This window comes from Chelon labrosus (genome assembly GCF_963514085.1).
Source record: "Chelon labrosus genome assembly, chromosome: 13".
NCBI classification, from domain to species: domain Eukaryota; kingdom Metazoa; phylum Chordata; class Actinopteri; order Mugiliformes; family Mugilidae; genus Chelon; species Chelon labrosus.
This window is the reverse complement of record NC_140346.1, coordinates 24,543,820-24,564,789: the sequence shown is the minus strand read 5'-3', so window position 1 is coordinate 24,564,789 and position 20,970 is coordinate 24,543,820. Positions and strand designations below refer to the sequence as shown.

Here is a 20,970-nt window from a genome sequence, read left to right as displayed (position 1 = left end):
CTGTGGGTTAATGACCATGACACAGCCGTCCTTCAATGTAAAGGAACGCATAACGGAGGGAGGAAGAGCTGTTGAAAACAGTGTTATTACCGCCATTCCCTGATTCCATCGGATACTTCTAAGCCACTGCATTTAACTTGTGTCAAAACAACATTGCTCTGCTGCTGAACCCAGTGAGCTATCTGTCACTATAAGACCAGAGGCAGGACTGAAAGTCTTGACATGAAAGATAAAGATGAGCAGCAAAAACGGGTTTCTGGACTGAATATTATAGCATTTTTCTCAAAGAAAGAATTCATCAGGGAGGCAAAAAAACGTTAAAGTCTTCCAAAAACGGTCAAAGTCATAACCTAAATGAGGTCAAGGTAGTCGTATTCAGCCGCCATTAGTCTTGCACACAAAGGTTTTACTGTCTCGCCGCGTTTAATTAATGCCGCCATGTGCAGTTCATGCCCAAGCCACACGCGCCTAAATCCAGAAAAAAGGTGGGGGGGGGGGGGGGGGGGGCTTCTGCAGGCGAGAAGCCACAGCTTGAGATGTCCAGAAAAGTTTCCCTGGCTGCCAGACTTGATTGCCTCTGCCTTCACTCACTATATTACAGCCGCAAAAGGGGACCTTTACTTAGGAGCCCTTGGACCATGCACTGCTGCTTTAGTTTCTGACAGCTTCAGGAAGAGCCATTTACTGCCCGGTCTGGCCTGACTGCAAACACAGATCACCACCCACTGCATTTATTGTGTTAATCAACTCATTAGCAACCTAATTAAAGACACAGACAATACATCGGGGACTGTAATCTGAAGGAATCTGCTAATGATTTCCTAACATATTGTCCTTTTACTTTGAATTGATGCCAACATTGTCTGTGCATTTCATTTTATATGAGGGCATTATACATGGAAATTACTGCATGGATTTTCCACATCATTATATTAGATTGGCTGCAAATGCATTAATTTAAAGAAATGCTACAAAAATTGCAATAGTTCCACAATGTAAGTTATAAAACACAACAAAAGTGTCTCAGACAAGAACAGTTCAAAAGATGTAAAGTTTACATCAAAGCACTCGCTCAAAGAAACGACACAGTGGGTTCTATCAAGGTGAAGAACAATAGCAGTATGTGAAGCCAGCATGACAGACAGCGGCAGAAACATACAAATGTGGGTGGACAGCTCTGCATCTCCGCATGCATTTTTTAACAGCCATACTACTTACAATAAATAAGCCAGTGGATGTTGCATGTTGTGCGCAAAAACTTTGTGAGGACGCATGAAAAGTGACAGGCATGTGCTTTCTACTCCAAAGAGGGAGCATGTGACGGTCTGGCTGCGTGGAAATTTCTCCTGCTTTGGGGACGCTATGACAATTTAGCTGTAGAGTGAGTATATAATGACCTAGTTCATGTCATTCCCCTGCACTCTTCCCCCACATTTCCCGTCCATCTCCACTGCCACTGTCAAATTACATGCATAACATTTTCTAAACGCTGTGATCATTTGTGGTTAATATATGAGAGGAATGTCTTTCTTTTAGGCAAGCAAGAGCCACCTTGTTTTGTTGACTTGAAGCATTTCCTCCAACTGCCTAAGGAGTTACAGATATTAGAAGAACTAGAAACTACTAAGGTAGCAGCGCAGGAAATAATGAGGAACGTTTACTGTTGTCACTGTGACAATATTGGTTTTGGTGTACATGCAGTCTGAGTGCTTTTAAAGATCAGTATTGCGCTTCGCTATATTAAAATTCGCAATCCTCGTGGAGTAAAAAAGCCACGTGTTGAAGTCAAACTGTGTGAGACGGAGCCAGATTAAAGGAGGAGAAGCTGTCTGCGATCGCGGGAGGGAAGACCTTGGCACCGGAGTGATGCTTCGCATTTAGATGATATGCTGGACAAGATACAGTGTGTGTTTCGCATGTTTGCGTAATCTGAACCATGTATGACGGAGAGAGAAGGTGTGTTTGAGAACGGTGTGAATTACACTAAGCGACCCAAATCAATGCCTTCATGTTGTGACTTCAACTTTTCTGCTGTTTGTACTCTAGCCTTTCCTTCCCTGCTTGGTAGCTCATCTGTAACTCAAATCAAAGCATAGGTGAATCTACTGTAGTCTGGCTCACAGATCTCTAATAACTAATATTTAATAAGGTATCATCCAGCACAAAGCCCAAGCCCCGCCTGAGATGCTTCCCAAACCACCTAGAACCAGTTTCTTGAACACAGGTTAAATTATTGAAAGAGGTCATTGTTACAAATACAGAATCTTGGCAAACTAAGAAAAGTCTGAATTTAAAACTATGTTCAAAATCATGATCTAAGCACTTTCTTCTAAGTTTGTATCTACAGTACGCCTTCAAACAGCTACTATACCTCACAGAAGCCACATCAAAATCACCCAGCGTCCACTAAAGTTTATTTTTGCGTCTGTGTGTGATTAACAGGGCAAAAAAAATAAAAAAAAAGATCAATTTATAATTAAAGAAACCCAGAAAAATGAAAGTCCTGACTTTGAAAAACCCGGAGCCGGCTTTATCGGTAACACTAAAAAATAACGGTCATTATCAATGCAGGGACTGTGATGCAGAATCATGCTTTGGAAAACTATGAACCTAATCACTACGGCTAAGTTTGTGCTCGCATGAGAAGCTGAATTTGTTATTATCGCTGAACAAATAAAAGCACATTATATATATTTATTTTAAATGCCCTTATTTAAGAGAGTGAAAGTCAATACACAACGCAATAAATGTAAAGGGAGTAAAACTAAAATCGTGCAAGAAGATTTTACATCTTTCATCCATGGTGCTGATTTTTAAGTCTCCCACTATAAACCTAGCTAATCCTTCTGATTTTTGCCACCGAACGTCATATACAGCACTCCGAAGCTATACATAGAAAAAGAGACGTATTCAAGGAGATAAAAGTCGCCTCTCTTCAAACACACAACCGGGTAAATAAGATCTATGACCGCCTCAGTTAAATGTACCGCGCACCCACAAAATGACGAGAAAGGTGAAGCAGACATGTGACTCCACGGTGACAACAAGAGTTATGTTTACCCAAAGACTACAGCTGCGGGCGGCATCTATATAAAAAGCAGTGTGTTTGCAGGCGAGCAGTGAAGAAAATAAAAAACAACAAACATCTTGGCGCCTGCCCTGTACCGTCAAGTGGAGCATTCAAAGCATACAGGACACAGAGGCATGACTCAGCGGGGACCGGGGAGTGCCGTCACCACGTTGCGACTCTCATTGTAAAATGCAGCCTGCGATTAATCTCTATTTTACAGCTGAGCATGACTGTCTGGGCGCAGGATTAATGCAAGACAGGAGAATTTTTCTCTCTGGTGCCAATCCCGATTCACATCTCGACGTTCTACAACGACAACATGCTAACAGGAAAAACAACACGTAATCCTGTGTGCGAACAAATTGACTTGGACAGTTGCATGGTAACGTTTGAACAGGGGTGTGTGAAAGGTTGGCAGTTTGTCGTTGGCAGATCGGGAAAAAATGCTGCATAATTTGCCCCTGGCATCAATTTTGTCATCCAGTGTAGGTGGAGTGGGATTCGAGGCATGAATAAAGCTTTTGTCATGTTTTTTTAGCTGTTGATGAATTCTACAGTCTGCAGCAACAGTCAAGAAGCTCGGATCACTGACTGGCGAAGGTATGCCTTCAGATCTCTCTCCAAAAGTCATATACACCCTTGTCTGTGTCGCTTCCATTCATGCCAGCCAGAGGATATCTAATTATACCAATCTTTTTTTTTTTTTCTTATTTTGTTTATTTTGATTATGGGAGCGATGGGAGAAGATTAGCTGGATTGTTAGAGCAGATTTTATGTAGGAAGGCCGTCCATTTCACTTGATTAACTCTCTTTGCAGCCATCCGAAGGCGCCAGGTACGCGTGTGCCTTCTGCAGTGTCTGATTTTGAGTGGCACACATTGTGAAAGCGCGATTATGCACGGCAGACCCACCGGTGGCCTTGATTAAATCTCGCACAATCAGAAACGAACTTCCGCTTCCGTGCGCACATAAAGTAATCTTTTCTGTTTTGTGCTGTTTATGAAACTGGAGACGGCAGCGTCGCCCTCATGCCTACTGTTAATGTTAATCCTACAAATAATCCACGGGTAAGTGTTGGGCAAAAACGAATGTTCAGACCGAGAGTAGCATTTATAATTAACCACGAGCCCTGCGTGCGCTATAATCTAAGTAAAAATTAACCACTAATTTCCATGCTGCTTAGACTTGAACACCGAGCCAAAACACCTCATTTATTCACACTCAAGAGTGAGCATTGCTAAAAAAAAAGCATTAAGGATATGTTCTAAGTCTCCACAAAGATAAACAATTGGTTTTATAAATAAGCCTATTAAGCTAAACCAAATACAAATAATGGTCTATTAATTGAGTTATATTTGCCTACAAGGTACTTTGGCTGACAAGGTACCTTAATTGGATATTTAATGGCTTTTAAATTGCCTAAGCATCATCAATTCCCCTTTCAGCATTCCAACTTTGTTCACCTAATAGCGTCGCATTGCTTTGCCGTTATGCTGCGGCCATACTTACTGCGCTCACCATTCAGGATCAAGTTGTCCTGGAGGTGTCATGTCCAGTATTTGAGCTGCGATTCATTAAATGCACCCTCTTCTGACCTGTATTATCTTTGCTCTTTAGCTGGAGTGAATTTTGAAGACTGTGAAAAGGTGGATTTAATCCATCCTTTACGTCCGCGGCAGTCTTAGAAGTGCATGTCGGGTGTACTGCAGCTGCAATACAGCGTGATGGAAGATGGGTCGAATATAAGCTGACACACCATCAGATGGGTAAGTGTTAAGCGGCATCACTATATAGAAGATACTGTGAAATTAAAATCTGTCAGACATCTGAGATTTTTTTCTTCTGTATTAGCACTTTGTAAGCAAATAAATAGACTTTTCAGGTATTTAATGCACCAGATACATAAACAGTTCCCATTAAGTCTATAAAACGTTTTATTTTTTTAAATTTAAATAAAAAAATAAATAAAAAATGCCCAATGTCTTGTTGGCTAATATAATATGTGTTTAGGCCCATGAGCCTGAGATTTGTAGGTCACTTGAACTGACTATAGCTTTTACTTAGTGCTAATCTTAATTTACTTTTCTGCTGTTTGACACCAACACTATATACAAAAGATGCAAATGTTACAGCTGATTAATCAGAAGGTACAACAATGGTGCCACACACATACACACACGGTTGTAAAATACATTATTCTCTTTTCAGCATGAATATATTTTCAATCATAGTTTTCCCCATTCACTTATAATAATCTTTGCAGACCAATATTTTAAACGCATAAAAACAATAAAATTTGCAATAAGGCAACCTTTGAACTAAAATTAATATGAAATTTAAGTTAATGTGCTAATATGCAAGTTAGAAATGTCGCAAATGCGGTTGTGTAAATGAGACTAATCATTATCTGACTTGAGACGATGCTACAAAATGATAAACTAATATAATAGCGTTTAAGAATTTGCAAAATGAAATCAAGCTGATTATTTACGGCTGTGTGCCGGAGACACACCGAAGCCAAAGCGTGTGCGAGCTCAGGTAATAATTAAACTTATCACTGCTCTCCAGGCAATACAAACAAGAAGATGGCTTCATTCTGCTTTTCTTTCTTTCTTTTCTTTTTTTTTTTTGCATTATTATTCGGATTCCCAAATTGACCCAAATTTAATTGCATTCTATTGCACAGCTGCAAGCCATAACTAGCCTTTTTATGAAATGAATACTTGATAGGTGATCTCATCACTGGAAAAAAAATAAATAAATAAAAAAAAAGAAGCAGCCCAAGGGGACAGTTCTGAAAAAGCCATAAACTTAATGCAGAAAATGCAAGTGATGGAGTGCGCTCTAAATATACGTGGCATCTTCAGATAATGTTGATTATTTTTTTTTCCTTTTTAATAAAGATAAATCAAGCTAGATGAGAGAAAACATAAAACGGCTGCAGGATTACAAGACTTTCTCCAGTTTGTCAGTTCCTGCATGACACTGCACCCTATACCACCCCAGACAACACCCTGCAAAACACAGACACATATACACATTTGCAGAGGAAGTGGGAAGTGAGCTTTTATGAACCGACATTGGAAAACTAATAAATATTTCTCTGATGGTGGCGTTTACCTGCTAGGAATCAATATCATAATAACGGAGAGTGAACGTAATGTATGGGTGAAAACAGATTGTAAATACCCATAAATGCCTTTTTTAATAGACAGGCCTGACCATTACTGAGAAAATGGAAATTATATTTGTGTGTAATAAAAAAAAGTATTACCACAGAAGGCACAATCCCATTTAAGGCTGACCCACTGTATTTCTATGAGCTCTTGAAAGCCAGCCTCCATTACTTACAACTACTGCACGCTCTTAAGGAGATGCTGGATGCCAAATAATAAATGAATAGCTGGAATAAACCCAGAAAACAAGCAAAACATATCCGCCCATTAAGTAAGATATTGTAACGCCTGCAGAACATTTGTAGGAGAAAGTGATTTTAAACTAATTAGTAATTGTCACTATTTCTATAAACATGTTCACAGGCAACGACCCCGGTCAGAACAAACATCCACCCCTCACTCCTATTTAAATCACACCATTATAAGAACGCACTCGCTCAGTGCTAATCTGTTCATCTGCATGGAGGAGGAGGGAAACATCCAGCTAAGATTAAAAAAAAAAAGCAGTAGCACGCAAGCGTTAGCAGACTGTGGAGTAGAGACAGCCAGTGGCTTTCCAAGGTATCACCTAGGAAGATGAAAAGGAGGCCTGAGTGACTGAGACTAGAGATGGCATTACTTCTCTAGGTGATTATAAGCACAGACTCGTTCCGGAGTCATCCTCTACCCACATCCCTGCCACTCTCATCTATCCGGTCCACTCTGTTTCTCTCTGAGCTTTGAGAGGCAGCGTGCCCTGAAATCCAGCCGAAAGACACCATCTGTTTCAACTTTCCTGCGACAAAAAAGAAGAATGATTCAGCCTAGAAATGTAAAATTGAAAGCCTAAATGGACTGGATACAAATTCCTTCCATTTGTTTTTAAAGAGAAGACTTTCTGCTGCTGCTGCTGCATTGCAAGTTTGAATCCATTGGAGCCAACACCTATACTCAAAGGAGAACACAATGCACAGGGAGGTTGACCCGTGTCAGACAGCTAAGCTGATGCAGTGAAATAAAGTGTATTGAATAATTATACATTGATCTAGAATCTTTAAGACCACACATTTGTTTTAATTTTACCTCACTAGTCTTTTGAATCAGTCTGTTAAATCCCTCTATACAGCTCCATTTAAGCATCCCTGGGGCTTTCTTTGTTCTAGGATGAAAAGTAAAGGTTCCGATCTCCTCACCTCTCACTGTTAACCACATCCTGCAGGCATGCAATGGGTGTTTTTAAGGATCCCCTGGTCAACGAAAATGCTTGCAGCCGACATTGCGACGGCATATCTTCTCTGACTGCACAGAAAAAATGGCATAAAAACAGGCTTATAGCAGCGTCCACACCCGTTCGCAAAGTCCTCTGCAGAGGATTCCAGACTTCAAAGACGGGCACATGATAATCTGCTTTAAATGGATGTTCCAGGGCCTCTATCATAGCTCGATCATCAACTGAGCCGACTTAAACCATGGCTGAAAAAACAATGCTAATAGTGGATAATTATCAGCTTTTACTCCGTCTGCACTGGCTGCTCCATTCCCTCTCCCATCACATACAGAGGCTGGTGAATAAACACAATGGCATGAATAAATAATGACCCCACAATCCTCTTAAGGTCCCCGAATAGTGTGGGGGGGGGAAAAGACAAAAGTTTACTTTTGGTGTTTGAGAGCAAGCAGAGCCTGAAATTGTAAGCGACTCATTAGGGCTACATGTGGCTTGCCTGGGGCCTTGCTGAACAAAGATGGCACCATCCCTGTCCTGTCATTCCTCAGCACATTCTAGGCCTGGCCTAATAAAATTCTAAAGTATACCCTTAAGAAAAAGCTACACTCCCAATAAAAGACAGTAAAGAGCTTAAGCACTGCCTCAAAAAAAAAAAAAGCTCAGATCCTTCACATCTTCCAAACTTTCTTCAGGAATCAAAATTTTATGAGACCGAGTGGGAAACGGTGACTACGGAGAGGGACAGCTTTTAGGCGGTTTGTGCAGATGTGCGATGTTGTGTGTTACTAACACAGTAATATGAACGCTTTCATGCTAAAAGAGCCCACCTCTGTCAAAACACGAGTCCCTCCTCTCATCATGCTCTCCAGATAGCTTACATAAAAGCCCACGGTTTTTTCATTCCAGACACTTTGTCAGTGCTGAAGAATTGATTTGCGTGTGTCTCCAGATCCCACTGAGTGCATGGCAGTTCAAAAGGCTATCTATAATACATGCTGTCAAGAGGCGTGTGTTTCCAAGTGATTATACAATTCACAGCGCGGCAAAACTTACGTCACGAAGAGTCAGCAACATGGCCAAAGGGGCTGGTGTGTAATATGAGAAGTTGAGTAACGCAGGCTTGCTCTGAATGAATCACCAAAAAAAAAAAGAAGGTCATTCTGATGCGGATACGAGTGTTTTGCTACCATTCAGGTGCACCTCTTCTTCAATATTCTCTTCCCTGAAATAAATGCATACGTATGCATTCAACACAGCGATAGCGGCAAGGAAGCAATAACAAAAGATAATGTGTGCAGGCAGAGAACACCTTCTCTGGAGCGTAATTGTAGAGGCTCTGGTCAGAACGTGGAAAGCCACTTTCTATTCCAAAATTTCTAGTGAGGTGATGAATAGAAATGAAGTTCCTGGGGTAGATGGAGCCCTAGCAACTGGAGATGGGCAACAACATGAGCACCATGATTATCCTTTAATACTCAAACCAGCAGTGAAACAGAATAATGATTTCAAATGTTTGAAGGTTTTAAACCTACCAAAATAATACTGTAGAGCATTACAAGAGAAGAACATTAAATAGTAGAAAGTCTTAGGTGTGTTAATCCAGTTTATCAGCTTCTGTTAATATTTTCTTTTGAATATAAACTGTGTCGCATTTGGGACAGCATGGGGTTCTCAGCATGATCCAGATTGGGGCCAGTCAATTTTTAATGGATCAATATCAGCTATACAAAGCTTGATCTATTTTCAGTCCTCTGTTTACTGCACTCCACCTAAAGGTTACCATTTACACATAATGTTACAACAGTTTTTTTTTTTTTTTTTAGAAATAAAATGCATTTTTCGTGAATGCTTCATATGATAGGGAGCTCGGGAAAGCAGGAAGTTGTTTCAACATTTGCAGGACGGAAACAAAGGCACTGCCCTTGCAGCACTGCAGCATTTTCTGACCCTTGATATTAAATCATTGTTTTATCCTTGTAGTTGTGACTTTTCAGGTTTAAACTAAAAGTCCTTGGCTGCATAGGTTAGGAGGAGATTCCAGTATTGAATCCCTAGTGTCTTCACGGCAATATTGACGTCAAAAAGGCAATACAATCAGTCACGGGGGTGGCAGCTGAATACGATCAAAGAACCACAGCAATTAAAAACTGACCCAGAAAGTGCAAAGCATCCAATAAGTGATGTCTGCTACATTACATAGTTCAGCTTACTGCCAGACTTTAGGGGGAAGTCAGGATCGTCTCTCAAACCTGAAAGCAAACATTTGTTTAATGTCATTTAACAATATCAACAACAACCAAAGATCACATTCCATGTTAGTTCGGCAAAAGCCTTCCAAATGTTGTTGTCTCAGTCATCACAACACTTATATTGTGTAGGGTCGTCCTGTATCACCAGTGTGGGTGTTGTTTTTAATGTAACTGTTTATCAGGCTGCTGACACACTGAATCAATTTATTTTCTAGCCCCTAAATTAAGCTGTCCAACTTGACATTTTGAAAACAACTGCCTCGGGGTGCCATCTATCCCTACTCTCGGTGGGGAAATGTTTCCATCTGTCCTGGACTACATGTCCCACTGGCACTAAGTGAAATGCTAGAACTGTTACGTATCTAACCTACTGTAAACAACGCTAGTGCCATGCCGGTAATAAGCCAGCTTAAATCGACTAAAAGTGTGTCTGTGCCAAAAAAAATTTGGTAATTCACACACTGCAAGCAGTGAGGCTTGAAGACAGGCAGAATGCAGCTCTGGTGTGACCTGCTGCAGAAGCTGGCAATTCATACGACAGTGATAAGACTAGTGTTTCCAGTGTGACAGCAGTACTTTAGGGGAACCTCTGACGGCTGAGAGAAAAAAAACAAAAGAAGAAGAAAAAAAACGTAAATCTCATATCCTGAGCTATTTTCTTCAAAATTCACAGGCTGTGAAATTTCACCGTGCCTAGCTATTTTTACTGACAGAGAAATAATCCTGGAAGAAACCGAGCTGTCCAGCACAACAAGCTTTTTGAACCGCATGGCCTTCGTGTGTCGGAACATCCTCAATACCCTTAAGCATCTTATTATGAATCGCGAGGCATTGACAAACTCCGAAAAACAAAAGTGGGGCTGCCGCAAATAATTAATCATAAAGTTCGACTCAGAGACGAGGCGCCTGTCTGACATCTGTTATCACACAGCTGATCTCGTATTCAGTTCAAAGCTATGGCTTTCAAGTTTTAAGAGAAAAAGGCACAAATGTTGTGCAGTTCCTGCCATGGATACTTGTCATCTCGATCTTCTGGAGTTTTATCATTTGATTGCGCTGCTGTTTTCATACTCAGAGGTGCTTTGATGTTAGACACTTGTTAGGTTTGTAGCCGTTCGGTTTTCAACAATCTGCACAGGGATGTAATACATGAGATTGGAATGTGTACATGAGCACGAAAGAAATATATTCCGAGCTTGGATCTCAGGGCCTCGACACATCGAGGTGATGGACGTCTGTTTGCCAGTGTTCGGTAAGCGGTGAGCGCCGTAGTTGGCTTGTCGTCGGACCCCTGTAGCTGGCTTCTCAGCCAAGTCAGTATGTTAACTTGGCGGTGGAACAAACTGGCCAGAGAGATCACTGTGTTTGGCTGACGAGCGTAGCGGACCAACGCTTGAGAAGAGAAACGGAAGTGATAAGGTAAACAGAACGCTGACTTTCAAAGAACACACAGAAGGTTGTTCTTGTTTTTCATCTTCACCTCAAGCTGAACATTACAACACGCAATCATTTTCACATGATCATGTAGAATAAATAAAATGGAGACCAACTCATCAACATGATTCAGGAGAGGCCAGCGCTGTGTGGTGGATTCCTATAGATTCCTAGCCTCTCTGCTAACAGTAGCACGTCCACGTTCCCCTTTTGTATAATGAATACAGACGACTGCCCCTGCCTTATATGAAGTTATTTCCTTTCATAATGTGGAATGCGGCAAGCCGTAGCCTTTATGTTGTGTTCAAGTGCAACTTTTTGCCCTTCGCTGACGGTAGTCCTTTGATGTCGGTCCGGTGTGTACGTATCTTTAGAAGATTTTTAACAGAAAAAGAAAAAAAAACAAGAAAAAACTGAAATGACATATTTCATTTCCATTGCTTGTGTCTAAAAGTTCTTGTACCTGGATTTGTATCACAGACATATGCACATATCAGAGGTGACAGCTAATGAGAAAAATCTCAGCATGGAAGTTTAATTATTTTTATCTCATACTAGGGCAACAGCACGTTATGATCTCTGCTTCCTCAGCCTCAATAACAAGTGCTAATTGCTTTCACTAAAGATAACCGGTTGTTCCGAGCTGTTTTACTGCAAGACTGGTATACAGTTTTACCATCCGAAATTAGATAAGATGCGTTAAGAGATGCTCACTTTCCAACTGTTTTCTTTAGGTCTGTGAACATTTTAATTAGATATTCTAATATATTGTTGTGCATTTGATTTCAAAAACTGTATATAATGGTTAAATCTGGCCGGTACCTGATGTGTTTAATAAAACCAGGGCTGCTCCCGACTCTGAATACTGAATCAGTACATTGCTACTTGCATCCCATTTTAAGCAGAGAGAAGAGTATTCCCTGAAACTAACATAAATATAACATGAGCACGGATAATTGACTGTATGTTATATTGCTAAGAGAGGAACAGAAGTGGTTGGGACTGGGTTGGGATGATCCTCCATAGAGGGGGGCTCATCCTGCTCCATGTTGTGGCTTTGAGCTGTAGCGAGGCCTCGGTGGTAAGATGAGCCCTGATGTGCTGTTGGTTTAGACTGTCAGAGGCACTGGCAGGGAGCGGGTATGCAACTCCACAGATAACAGCCCAAAACTGTCCACAAGGGCCTCTAAAACCCAGCAAATTAGCCTGCAAATGAGCCAGAGAATATCTCCACTAATCCATGATCTGAGCGGAGACGCTGCCAAAAAAGTAAACAAATAAATAACTTCACAAGAAATACTGTGGGCGGAAATAAGCGCGGCTGTGAGCTGGGAAACCACTAGTGATTTCTTTGAAGCGTCGCTTCGCCTGTTATTGCGCTGCTGCGATGTCTGTGACCGTTTCAGAACAAGCTTCCATGTAGCGCTCGATGTGGATTCAGTGAAATTACAGATCCCGATATTACAGAAAACACTGTCCCCTACAGCAAAAGATCACAGTCTCCATCGCAGATGCCAAAAGGCAATGATGCATCAAAATACATGATAATAAAATATGTAAAAGCATTTTATTTTGGGAAAACTGATAACTCTACACACGTATATTTTATCCTGGGGGTTCAACAATACATTAAATACATACTACATGGTTTAGTTATAATTTAGCAAGTAAAAAAGAGGCAGTTATTATCTGTATAGGTCTCCCTTATGCCTCCAAAACCATTGTGACTCATCAGAGAATGGACATGGGCCTTCTGAGGGTGTCCTCTGGTGTCTGGCAGCATAATGTTGTTAGTGGGGGGGATTTGGGTCCTATGGGTTGAGGGGAGGGGCCTCTGTGGCTCATCCCACAGATACTTGATCAGTTTGGGATCTAGTGAATTTGGAGGCCAGGTCAACACCTTGTGCTAATACCTGATCCAAAAGTTTCCCAGCAGAACACTAATTGTCACAAGATGGTCAATGTTGCTCACCTCTCCTGTCAGTGGTTTTAATGTTGTGGCTGATCGATGTGTGTATCTTCTTTTGCCATATGCAGCACGTAGAGAAACGTGAGTTGATAGCCTGACATAAAAAGCAGGAAGATAAAAAAATCTAATCTGATTGATAAGGCGTAATATTCTGCAGCTGACACAAAGTCAGGACTATGATTAATAGGAAAAGCCTGCAGGGTGGTACGAGGTATAAAAAGAACCAGCGTGTTAAAACATTCAAGGTAAGCTGAGCTTTAACATGCCAGTTAATCTCATGATTATTCACTGTAAATGAGCACGCCGTTAAAGGCTGCTGGGGTGCACATTATTGTACATGCCATGCTACAATAAATCAAACCTAAACCAAACCAGAACTAATTTGGACTTATGACTGTTTATTTCCAAACATAAACCAGTAAGAAGACATGATAATAGTAATCTCCTAGTTGCATTTATAGCTCAACTTCACCTACGTCCAAGTTGCACAGAGGAGGAAAAGAAACACAAGTGGTTTTTGTAATAACTTTTTAAGACACATTTTGACGCGTGGCCTTCACCGTGGTCATTAAGAAACATGAAGAAAATAACATTTTAACTGTGTAGGACGTAAAAAAAAAAAATCTACGAGAACTCTGAATTGTTCTCCTTCTGTTTTCGATTATGTGTATATATAATATTGCAGCGTATAATATTTTTATGTTATTATATACTTTTATGAGTCCGTGTCTTGCCCCTTCAATGCTTTGCCTGAAGCCATATGACCACATTTATGCGTTAATTTAAAACTTTGCTGCTAATGAAGGCCACAAGCCAAAACAACTTGGACTAATATAGTTGTTCCACACATTCAAGTGTTTATTTATGAACTTGACAGTTACATGTGTTGCTGTGTGTGCGTGTGCGCAGCGCGAATATGCCGCTTCCCCTCCTTAGTTCACAATAAAACGATCCTTCTCTGTGTTCCTACAGTATCACATTGCGGCAGTGCTGTAAAACAAGCCCTAATGAATCCAGCCCTGTAATGCAGAAAAAATCTTGTCTAATTGTTAGTCTGATGTCACTTCACCCGACAGGCTCTGAATACAGCAGCTAGGCTCCAGGGAGCCGGTTCAAAGTTAACACTCATCTCGAATGTGGAGCGTGCCTCGCCGTCATTGGCTTGTACACCTCAGGCGGGCGTGGCCATGGGCAGAGGTATTTCTGTATGCACGATCTATGAGGCACAAGATTAAGGTACAAAAGTGCAGCATGTTCCGTGGTTATTTTTAGGAAAGCATCTGTATGCAGAGGGCACATTTCTAATGTGATTCCTTTTTTTTCTTTCTTTCATCTAACTCAGTGGTCCAGTTCATAACCAACAGAGAAATAAGGAACATTTCACTGTGTGAGTCATACTAGTTTGTGATAGCGCATGAAACAATGTTTGTTTTAGCACCGTAACTCTAATGCTTCTATGATTTTTCAAACTCCAATTTTTAGAAAAAGAAACACTGCACTTAACAATAGGTGTCCTATTATTAGGGATGAATTCCCTAACAAAAATACTTTGAACAATCCCCCTCTAGCTCTGTAGCTGCTCTTCTCTGCCGTGGAATCGTGGCCTGGGCCAAGAACAATGACAGCCAAGAAGAACTTAACAAAGCTTCTTTCAATACTTGGATAGGGGGACAGGTTGATGTACTCCCCACTCAAGTTCAAATCTGCGAGAGATTTGCTTTTCAAAGCCCCCCTCAGCCTTTTGGGGCCGTGACGAGTTTCTACGAGGAACACCTGTCCCTCACAGACAGTCGTGCTACGTTCAAAAGATCCAGTAACTGAGCATCGCCCTGCAGCTCTTAACCTCAATCTTTCAGCAGTTCAAAGTTTCTTCTGAGTCTTGAACTCTCCGAAAAGCATGTGATACAGGTAGCAAGGGACTGAGTCATTGTCACTGTGGAGTATAGTTTGTTTTATAACTCGGTTAAGAAAGTTAATACTAATTATTATTAGTGGTATTAGAAGTAGAAGATACGAGTGGACGGCATACTTGCAGGTTTTATTGTTATTTGTTTCTTTTTTTTTTGTATTTTAAGTAATTATTCAGAGCTATAATTAATAATATTTGAGTAATAAGCTGCAAAGTAGACGCCTGAAGCTGTAGCTCAATAATTAATAAGAAGAATCTGTAGAAGAAAGCAGATGTGCATACCCGCATGAACACACTGGTCACTCTGTGTCTCGACATCAATCATTATTGCACTTACCCCAGCTGAACACACGATCACATCAGCAGATAAGCCACCATGTGCTTTGAAGGTATAAAACGCTGATTGATGACTTGTGTTTAATCATGCAGAACAAAGAAAAACACAAGTGAATTAAGAAACCCGGCCATCATTCATCTTCGAGTCCTGTTTTTTTTTTTTTTTTTTGCTTGCTACTTCAAAATTATTAGTCTTCGGAGGAGCCTTCAAAGGTTGCTCATTGGGAGGTCTACAGCAGGCCGCCTCCTGTTAACATCTACGCTACATCCAGACTCCTAGAATACATGCAGTCAAGACTTTGAAGTGTTTTTGCGGAATATAGTGAAGTTGGCATTTGGATGTAAAATGCCGCCACTTCATCATTTCATTCAGGCATAAGTGTGAAAATTTGTCGTAATCACCATGTGAATTCTTGAGCTGTGGGGTTAAATCATGATTTGTGAGGGTCACAGTGACATGGCTCCAACCATAGCTGCCTGCATAGGCATAAAAAGACAGTAATAATGAATATTTTTTTATAATAATAATAATACTATTGTTTTTTCTTCAACCTCATTCCACTTAAGTTCAAGAGAATTTCTAAGATCCGATTTTTTTAAAAGTTCTTATGCTCATTATGTCCGTTCTATTTTAATGAAATTCCCTTTGCATTTTCACAAAAACTCTCTTCATCTATAGTAAAGCAGCCAGAGTTTTGCCTGGAACTAAAACAAGATTATGCTGCACCAATCCTTGCATCATTCCTCCGTGAGATTTTCTGACTTAGTCTTACGATTTTATTGAGTGCTTTTAAAGTATATATGGATCTATCACTCAGCACTTGCCAGCCTGCTTGGCGTGTACGCTCAAACCCGGGCGCTCAAACAGTCTGTTCTGACAGTTTGTAAAAGCGGCGTCTGCAAATTTTGTGTCACTGCCTGCTTTTGTACGACATTCTGTTTCAAAAGCTCTCTGCCAAGTCAGGTCAAAATTTTCATTATTTTTATCGATACTAATTATTATCATTACTACAACTACTGCTAGTCCATCTACCAGACTGAGTAGGGTACGGTTATTTCTGATTACTCCAACACGTTGCCAAAAGGCAAGGCTGTGGAATTTAAATGATTTCATAAGTGGGTCGAGACATTAGCGAAAACCTTCCGCTAGCTGCTCGCGCACCGAAAAAGCACTCAGAGCGCGGCTGAAACGTTGTGGAGAGACTTTCACGAGTGGAATTCGCTGGAGTTCCTGGAGGCTTTGCCCTGAAGCGGCGCCTTCAGCTATCAGGATTTCAGTAACGAGCAATAATAAAAAAATTAAATAATCAACTTCAAAAGCTAAATATCACAGAGATGAGCCTCGCTCGCAATATATGTTTTTAGCTATAAAGCAATTTTAAATTAAACAGATTCGCTCTAGCTGATACTACAAAATAGATGAAGCATCTGCATCGCTAAATTACGTGGCTTCTCTCTATATATTGTACATGTGTATTGTATATGCTATATCTCTCCTCAATCAATGCAGAAAAGATCTCCCATGAGGATGCAGTAAAGGAAAGCAATGTCAGTACACAGCTAACCACCCACTGGAACTAATTACATTTTGTCCTTAGAAAAATACCGGCGTCAGTCACACAAGCCTTTCTCTGTCAACAAGAACTGTGTAGGCCTCAGCCGCATTATTTTTCTCCACAGGTTATGGAACACATGAATAACAACAGGCTTTTGCGGCTATCTCCTCTGCTGGTTCTCATGGTTACAGAAATGTAAAAGCCTCGCCATGACAGTGGGGGAAAGTTGGGATTAGAGCACACATCTGGATAAGCTGTTATTGGGTAAAAACCAAGAACAGCAACCCTCTCCCGAAGCCAGCAGTCTGGCTGGCCTGCTTGCTGTTTAGACTCGGTGGGATGTGCAATGACTCAGCAGCCACTGGCTGCGGGAAGTGTCCTGAAGGGGCTCCCTAGGGATCACAGGCAGCATGGATAGTATACACAAACATACCTGTACACACTGCATGACGGCACTTTTAACTACTATACTAAGTAAGAAATGCCAATAATTGAATTAGATCTGCCTATAGTTCGGTTCAGTTCCATCCATCCAATTAAAATTCATACCAATCGTGTAGAGGCAAGAACAACATTAACCGCAAGAGGTTTTGTTCACACTACACACGTGACGGCACGGAATCGCAGCATCAAGAAAACTGTTCCAAAATTGCTATTGCTTATTTGCATGCATTAAAACCAGGGTCAAGTAAGTCACATGTGAAGTGGGGGGAGAACTGCCCAGCGGCTTGAATACATTAAAGCAGAGTAAATGGCTTGTTGATTTAAAGAGATTAAAGCACACACACAAGCAGGCCTGCTCGATGGATTTTAATTAACTTGCCATATATAAATTATATGTTATCAGGCATTACTGAATTAAATGCTGAATACAAGTGCTCTTTCTGCTTGGGTGAGTGGAATAAAAAGCTACTTAGAATCTCGATTGGGTCTCGCAGATGCATGATGCAGCAGCCACGGGTGCTCTGAATACGTTCCAGTGTACCAATCCCCGAACAGCCATCCGAGGAGATTCTGTTTAATTATGTACAATACAGCAAGATTCAAGTCCCTCGGCATCCCAGATGATCAAGCAGAGGGATGCCACGTTCTCTCCCGGAGTCGTTCGGGCAAATGGATTCCACTTCCAAGAGTCATTTCTGTCAGTTATAATAAGAAGCTAATACATAATGTGACAACCTCTAGAATGCAAAACTCCTCACAAGGTTCTCTGCAAGGCAATGTAGGGGCAATCAGAATTTTGCCGGCGAGCCCTTGATGAGTTCGTCTATTTATAAAGTGTCCTGGGAACAGTATCATAAATCTGTCAGTTAATATGCACGACTCAGGTTTGTGTTTAACTTTGCATCATGCAAAACGGAGCCTAGATTTTACCAGACAGCCGCGCGGTATGATAACTTAAATAACGCTGTTTTGCAGAGTCTGAGGCACGTGCAGAAAGGGGCAGACGTTATGGCCACGAATGTCACCAAGGCCCGCCTCCACTCTGCTCTGATTTTACTCCAAGCACAAAATTCGGCAATACCCCGACTTAACACTGTTGCACGCTTATCCACAATTTGACGAGTATCTTTTCCAGAACTGTTTTTGTAGTCTGCCATTTTCTTTCTCACCGGTTAAATGACTTTCTGAGCAAAAGGCACTGCATGGCCTTGGGGACAAAATATACACACCAAGTCACGGAAACACACAAATGGTTTCCCCACTTCGTCCCAACAAAAGGAACCTGCCAGACCATTTTCTGTCACAAGTCCACAAATACGTAGTGATCCATACACCGCAACACAAAGAGCAAAGCGGGACTAAAGTGATATAATAAAGAGGCAACGGCAGAATTCACTGGGAAACTGACTCTAATCTTTTCTTTAAAAAGTCAAATACTTAATATGAAGTTCGAGGATATCTGAAAATCTCAATAAAATGGTTATTATGAAAAGGAAAGTCTATCTTTATAAGAAAAAAGAGAAAAGATACAGCTGGCCTTGTGTTGTTATGGATTTCAGTTTTGCACTGTCAATAGCCATTTGACAAATTCTAACCAACATAATTATCGCTTTGTCTTGGACTGCACCTAGCCTCCTATCCCCGGTTTTCACTTGCCTCAAACAAAAAGCATAGAATTATGCTTTAGTGTAAGGAAACATGCTTTATGGATCTGATATCACTATCAAATCCGCATGGAAAAGGACACGGTGCAAACTCGGCGGTGTGATATGAGACAGACGAGAACAGTGCCCTACCGTTTTCCGTGTTCTCGTGCTCGGTGTCAGTGAGCGTTAGGTTGGAGTTGGCCCTGCTGGACAGGCACGAGCTGCGGCCCGACTTGGTGTTGCTGCGGCCCCATAATCTGACCGCGTGCTCCGGCGACATGATGCCGTCCGTCTCCGTGTCGGCGTCTGAGCCCACGCTGACGGAATAGTCGCGGTGCGGCATCCCCAGGTCGCTCCTGTACGTGGCTACGTGAGACGGGAGGCCTTCTCCAAAGCCCAGGTCTCGAAGGGAAAAGTCTGCCCCTGCAACAAGCCGATAAAAACACACTTCTGGAAACTCACACCACCACTAACTGCGTCACTTGACATAATGGACGGTAGTAACTGCAGAATAAACGACAGCAATAGCCTTGAAAGGCTGTGAAAATTTTTACAAGCAGTTTTTTAAAGAGTTACATTTAGTATTAATACATTTAGGATCTTTCAAGACATTCATCTCAAGGTCCCTTTGCTAGGCTAGTGAATCATTGACAGCTTTTGTCTTTCCTTCATAAAAGCCATCAGCATTTCTCAAATCCCTAATTCACGCTTTACTGTGTTTGAGTGTCATATTTAAAAAAAAAGTTCTCTACCAAGGTAACTACAATTCTGACCTCAAGCCAAGAGACTGAGCAAAGTAATTCAGAGGCAGACATGTACGGGACATGGCTGCGTCAGTACGATTAAAACAAAGTGTTTTTAAATTAAAAGTCGCGCTTTATGGACGTAACGGTATCTCAACTGTGTCTTCACACCTGGTTTGAACTTTGATGATCAATAATGTATCTGAATGAGCAGGTGAAAGTGTGCATGTCTTCCATGCAGTTTTTAACACTGTGTAAGACTAAGTTCAATCCCTGGCCACCTCCGTTAATAATCATGCTGTGACCTCTGCTGTGACTGAGTGTGAATTACCAAGAGACTCCTCATTAAAAAACAATGATCCATATGCTAAGAGCAGGCGGTAATGTGCCCTTTAACTAAAAATCTACTACCACTAATGTAACTATAGATGACCCTCGTGATATCAGTGACATTCCCTTCTATTGTATTGACGTAGCAGGTCTCTGTTTCGTTGGTCTAACCTTGCCGATTGAACTCATCCACTTCGTGATGAACCATTTCCTTGACGCGGCTCCCGTACGCCATTCTTGAGTCATGGTCAAAGGCTTTGAGCGTTTCACTGGAGCTGTAGGATTTGGAGTTGGGTTTGCCGTCCTCGCTGTCTGCCGAGGAGCTGGTGTAGCGGCGCTCTGTGTCGTGCCGGGCGGTGAGAGAGCGGTAGGGTCTGCGTTCCTTCACTTCCATGGCTGCCTCCACGCTATTTCCAAAGTCAAATGTGGGTCACGATGCCAGTTCAGTTCGAGTGATTCTGGAGAAGAAAAACAGACACAAATATATAACGTTAACGTACGAAAACATGCATTAACAGCAGCGTTGATGTAATGCCTTCTTAAAGCATCAGTTGTTTTTACTTTAACACACAAAGTGAGGGCAGAAACTACCAAACATTTATCACTTGCGACATTATATGTTATTGCGAGAGGCATACTGCCAGTTCATGTTACAAAAAGACATTTATCATTTGAAAATAAACTCTGATATTATCCCTTCACCCACACACACACTTAACCAAGCCACTGTAGAAATACATAAAATGCAAATGCATGTTCCCAACCACCGTGTGCATGGCTCAGCACACACAGTGAAAAGCACGAACCACCAGGATTAGATTTAATAAAATATGGCACAACAAATCTTGCACCTATAAAGTTTACGGTGCAAGTCCCCCACAAATATTCTATTTTATGTGCC

At 41.3% G+C, this 20,970-nt stretch overlaps 1 protein-coding gene across 2 annotated transcripts in view; it reads right to left on the bottom strand.

Annotated features, from left to right (window-relative positions):
• tenm4 (teneurin transmembrane protein 4) overlaps nucleotides 1-20,463 on the bottom strand; it is a gene marked incomplete at its 5' end in the record, with an annotated part of 105,299 nt that extends 84,836 nt beyond the window's left edge. For both annotated transcript variants that reach the window (XM_084558989.1, XM_084558990.1), the window contains 2 exons: nucleotides 19,147-19,419; nucleotides 20,241-20,463. In XM_084558989.1, coding sequence (XP_084415115.1) covers nucleotides 19,147-19,419; nucleotides 20,241-20,463 — 496 coding nt within the window. The remainder of the gene's footprint in view (nucleotides 1-19,146; nucleotides 19,420-20,240) is intronic.
• Between the last annotated feature and the right edge of the window lie 507 nt (nucleotides 20,464-20,970).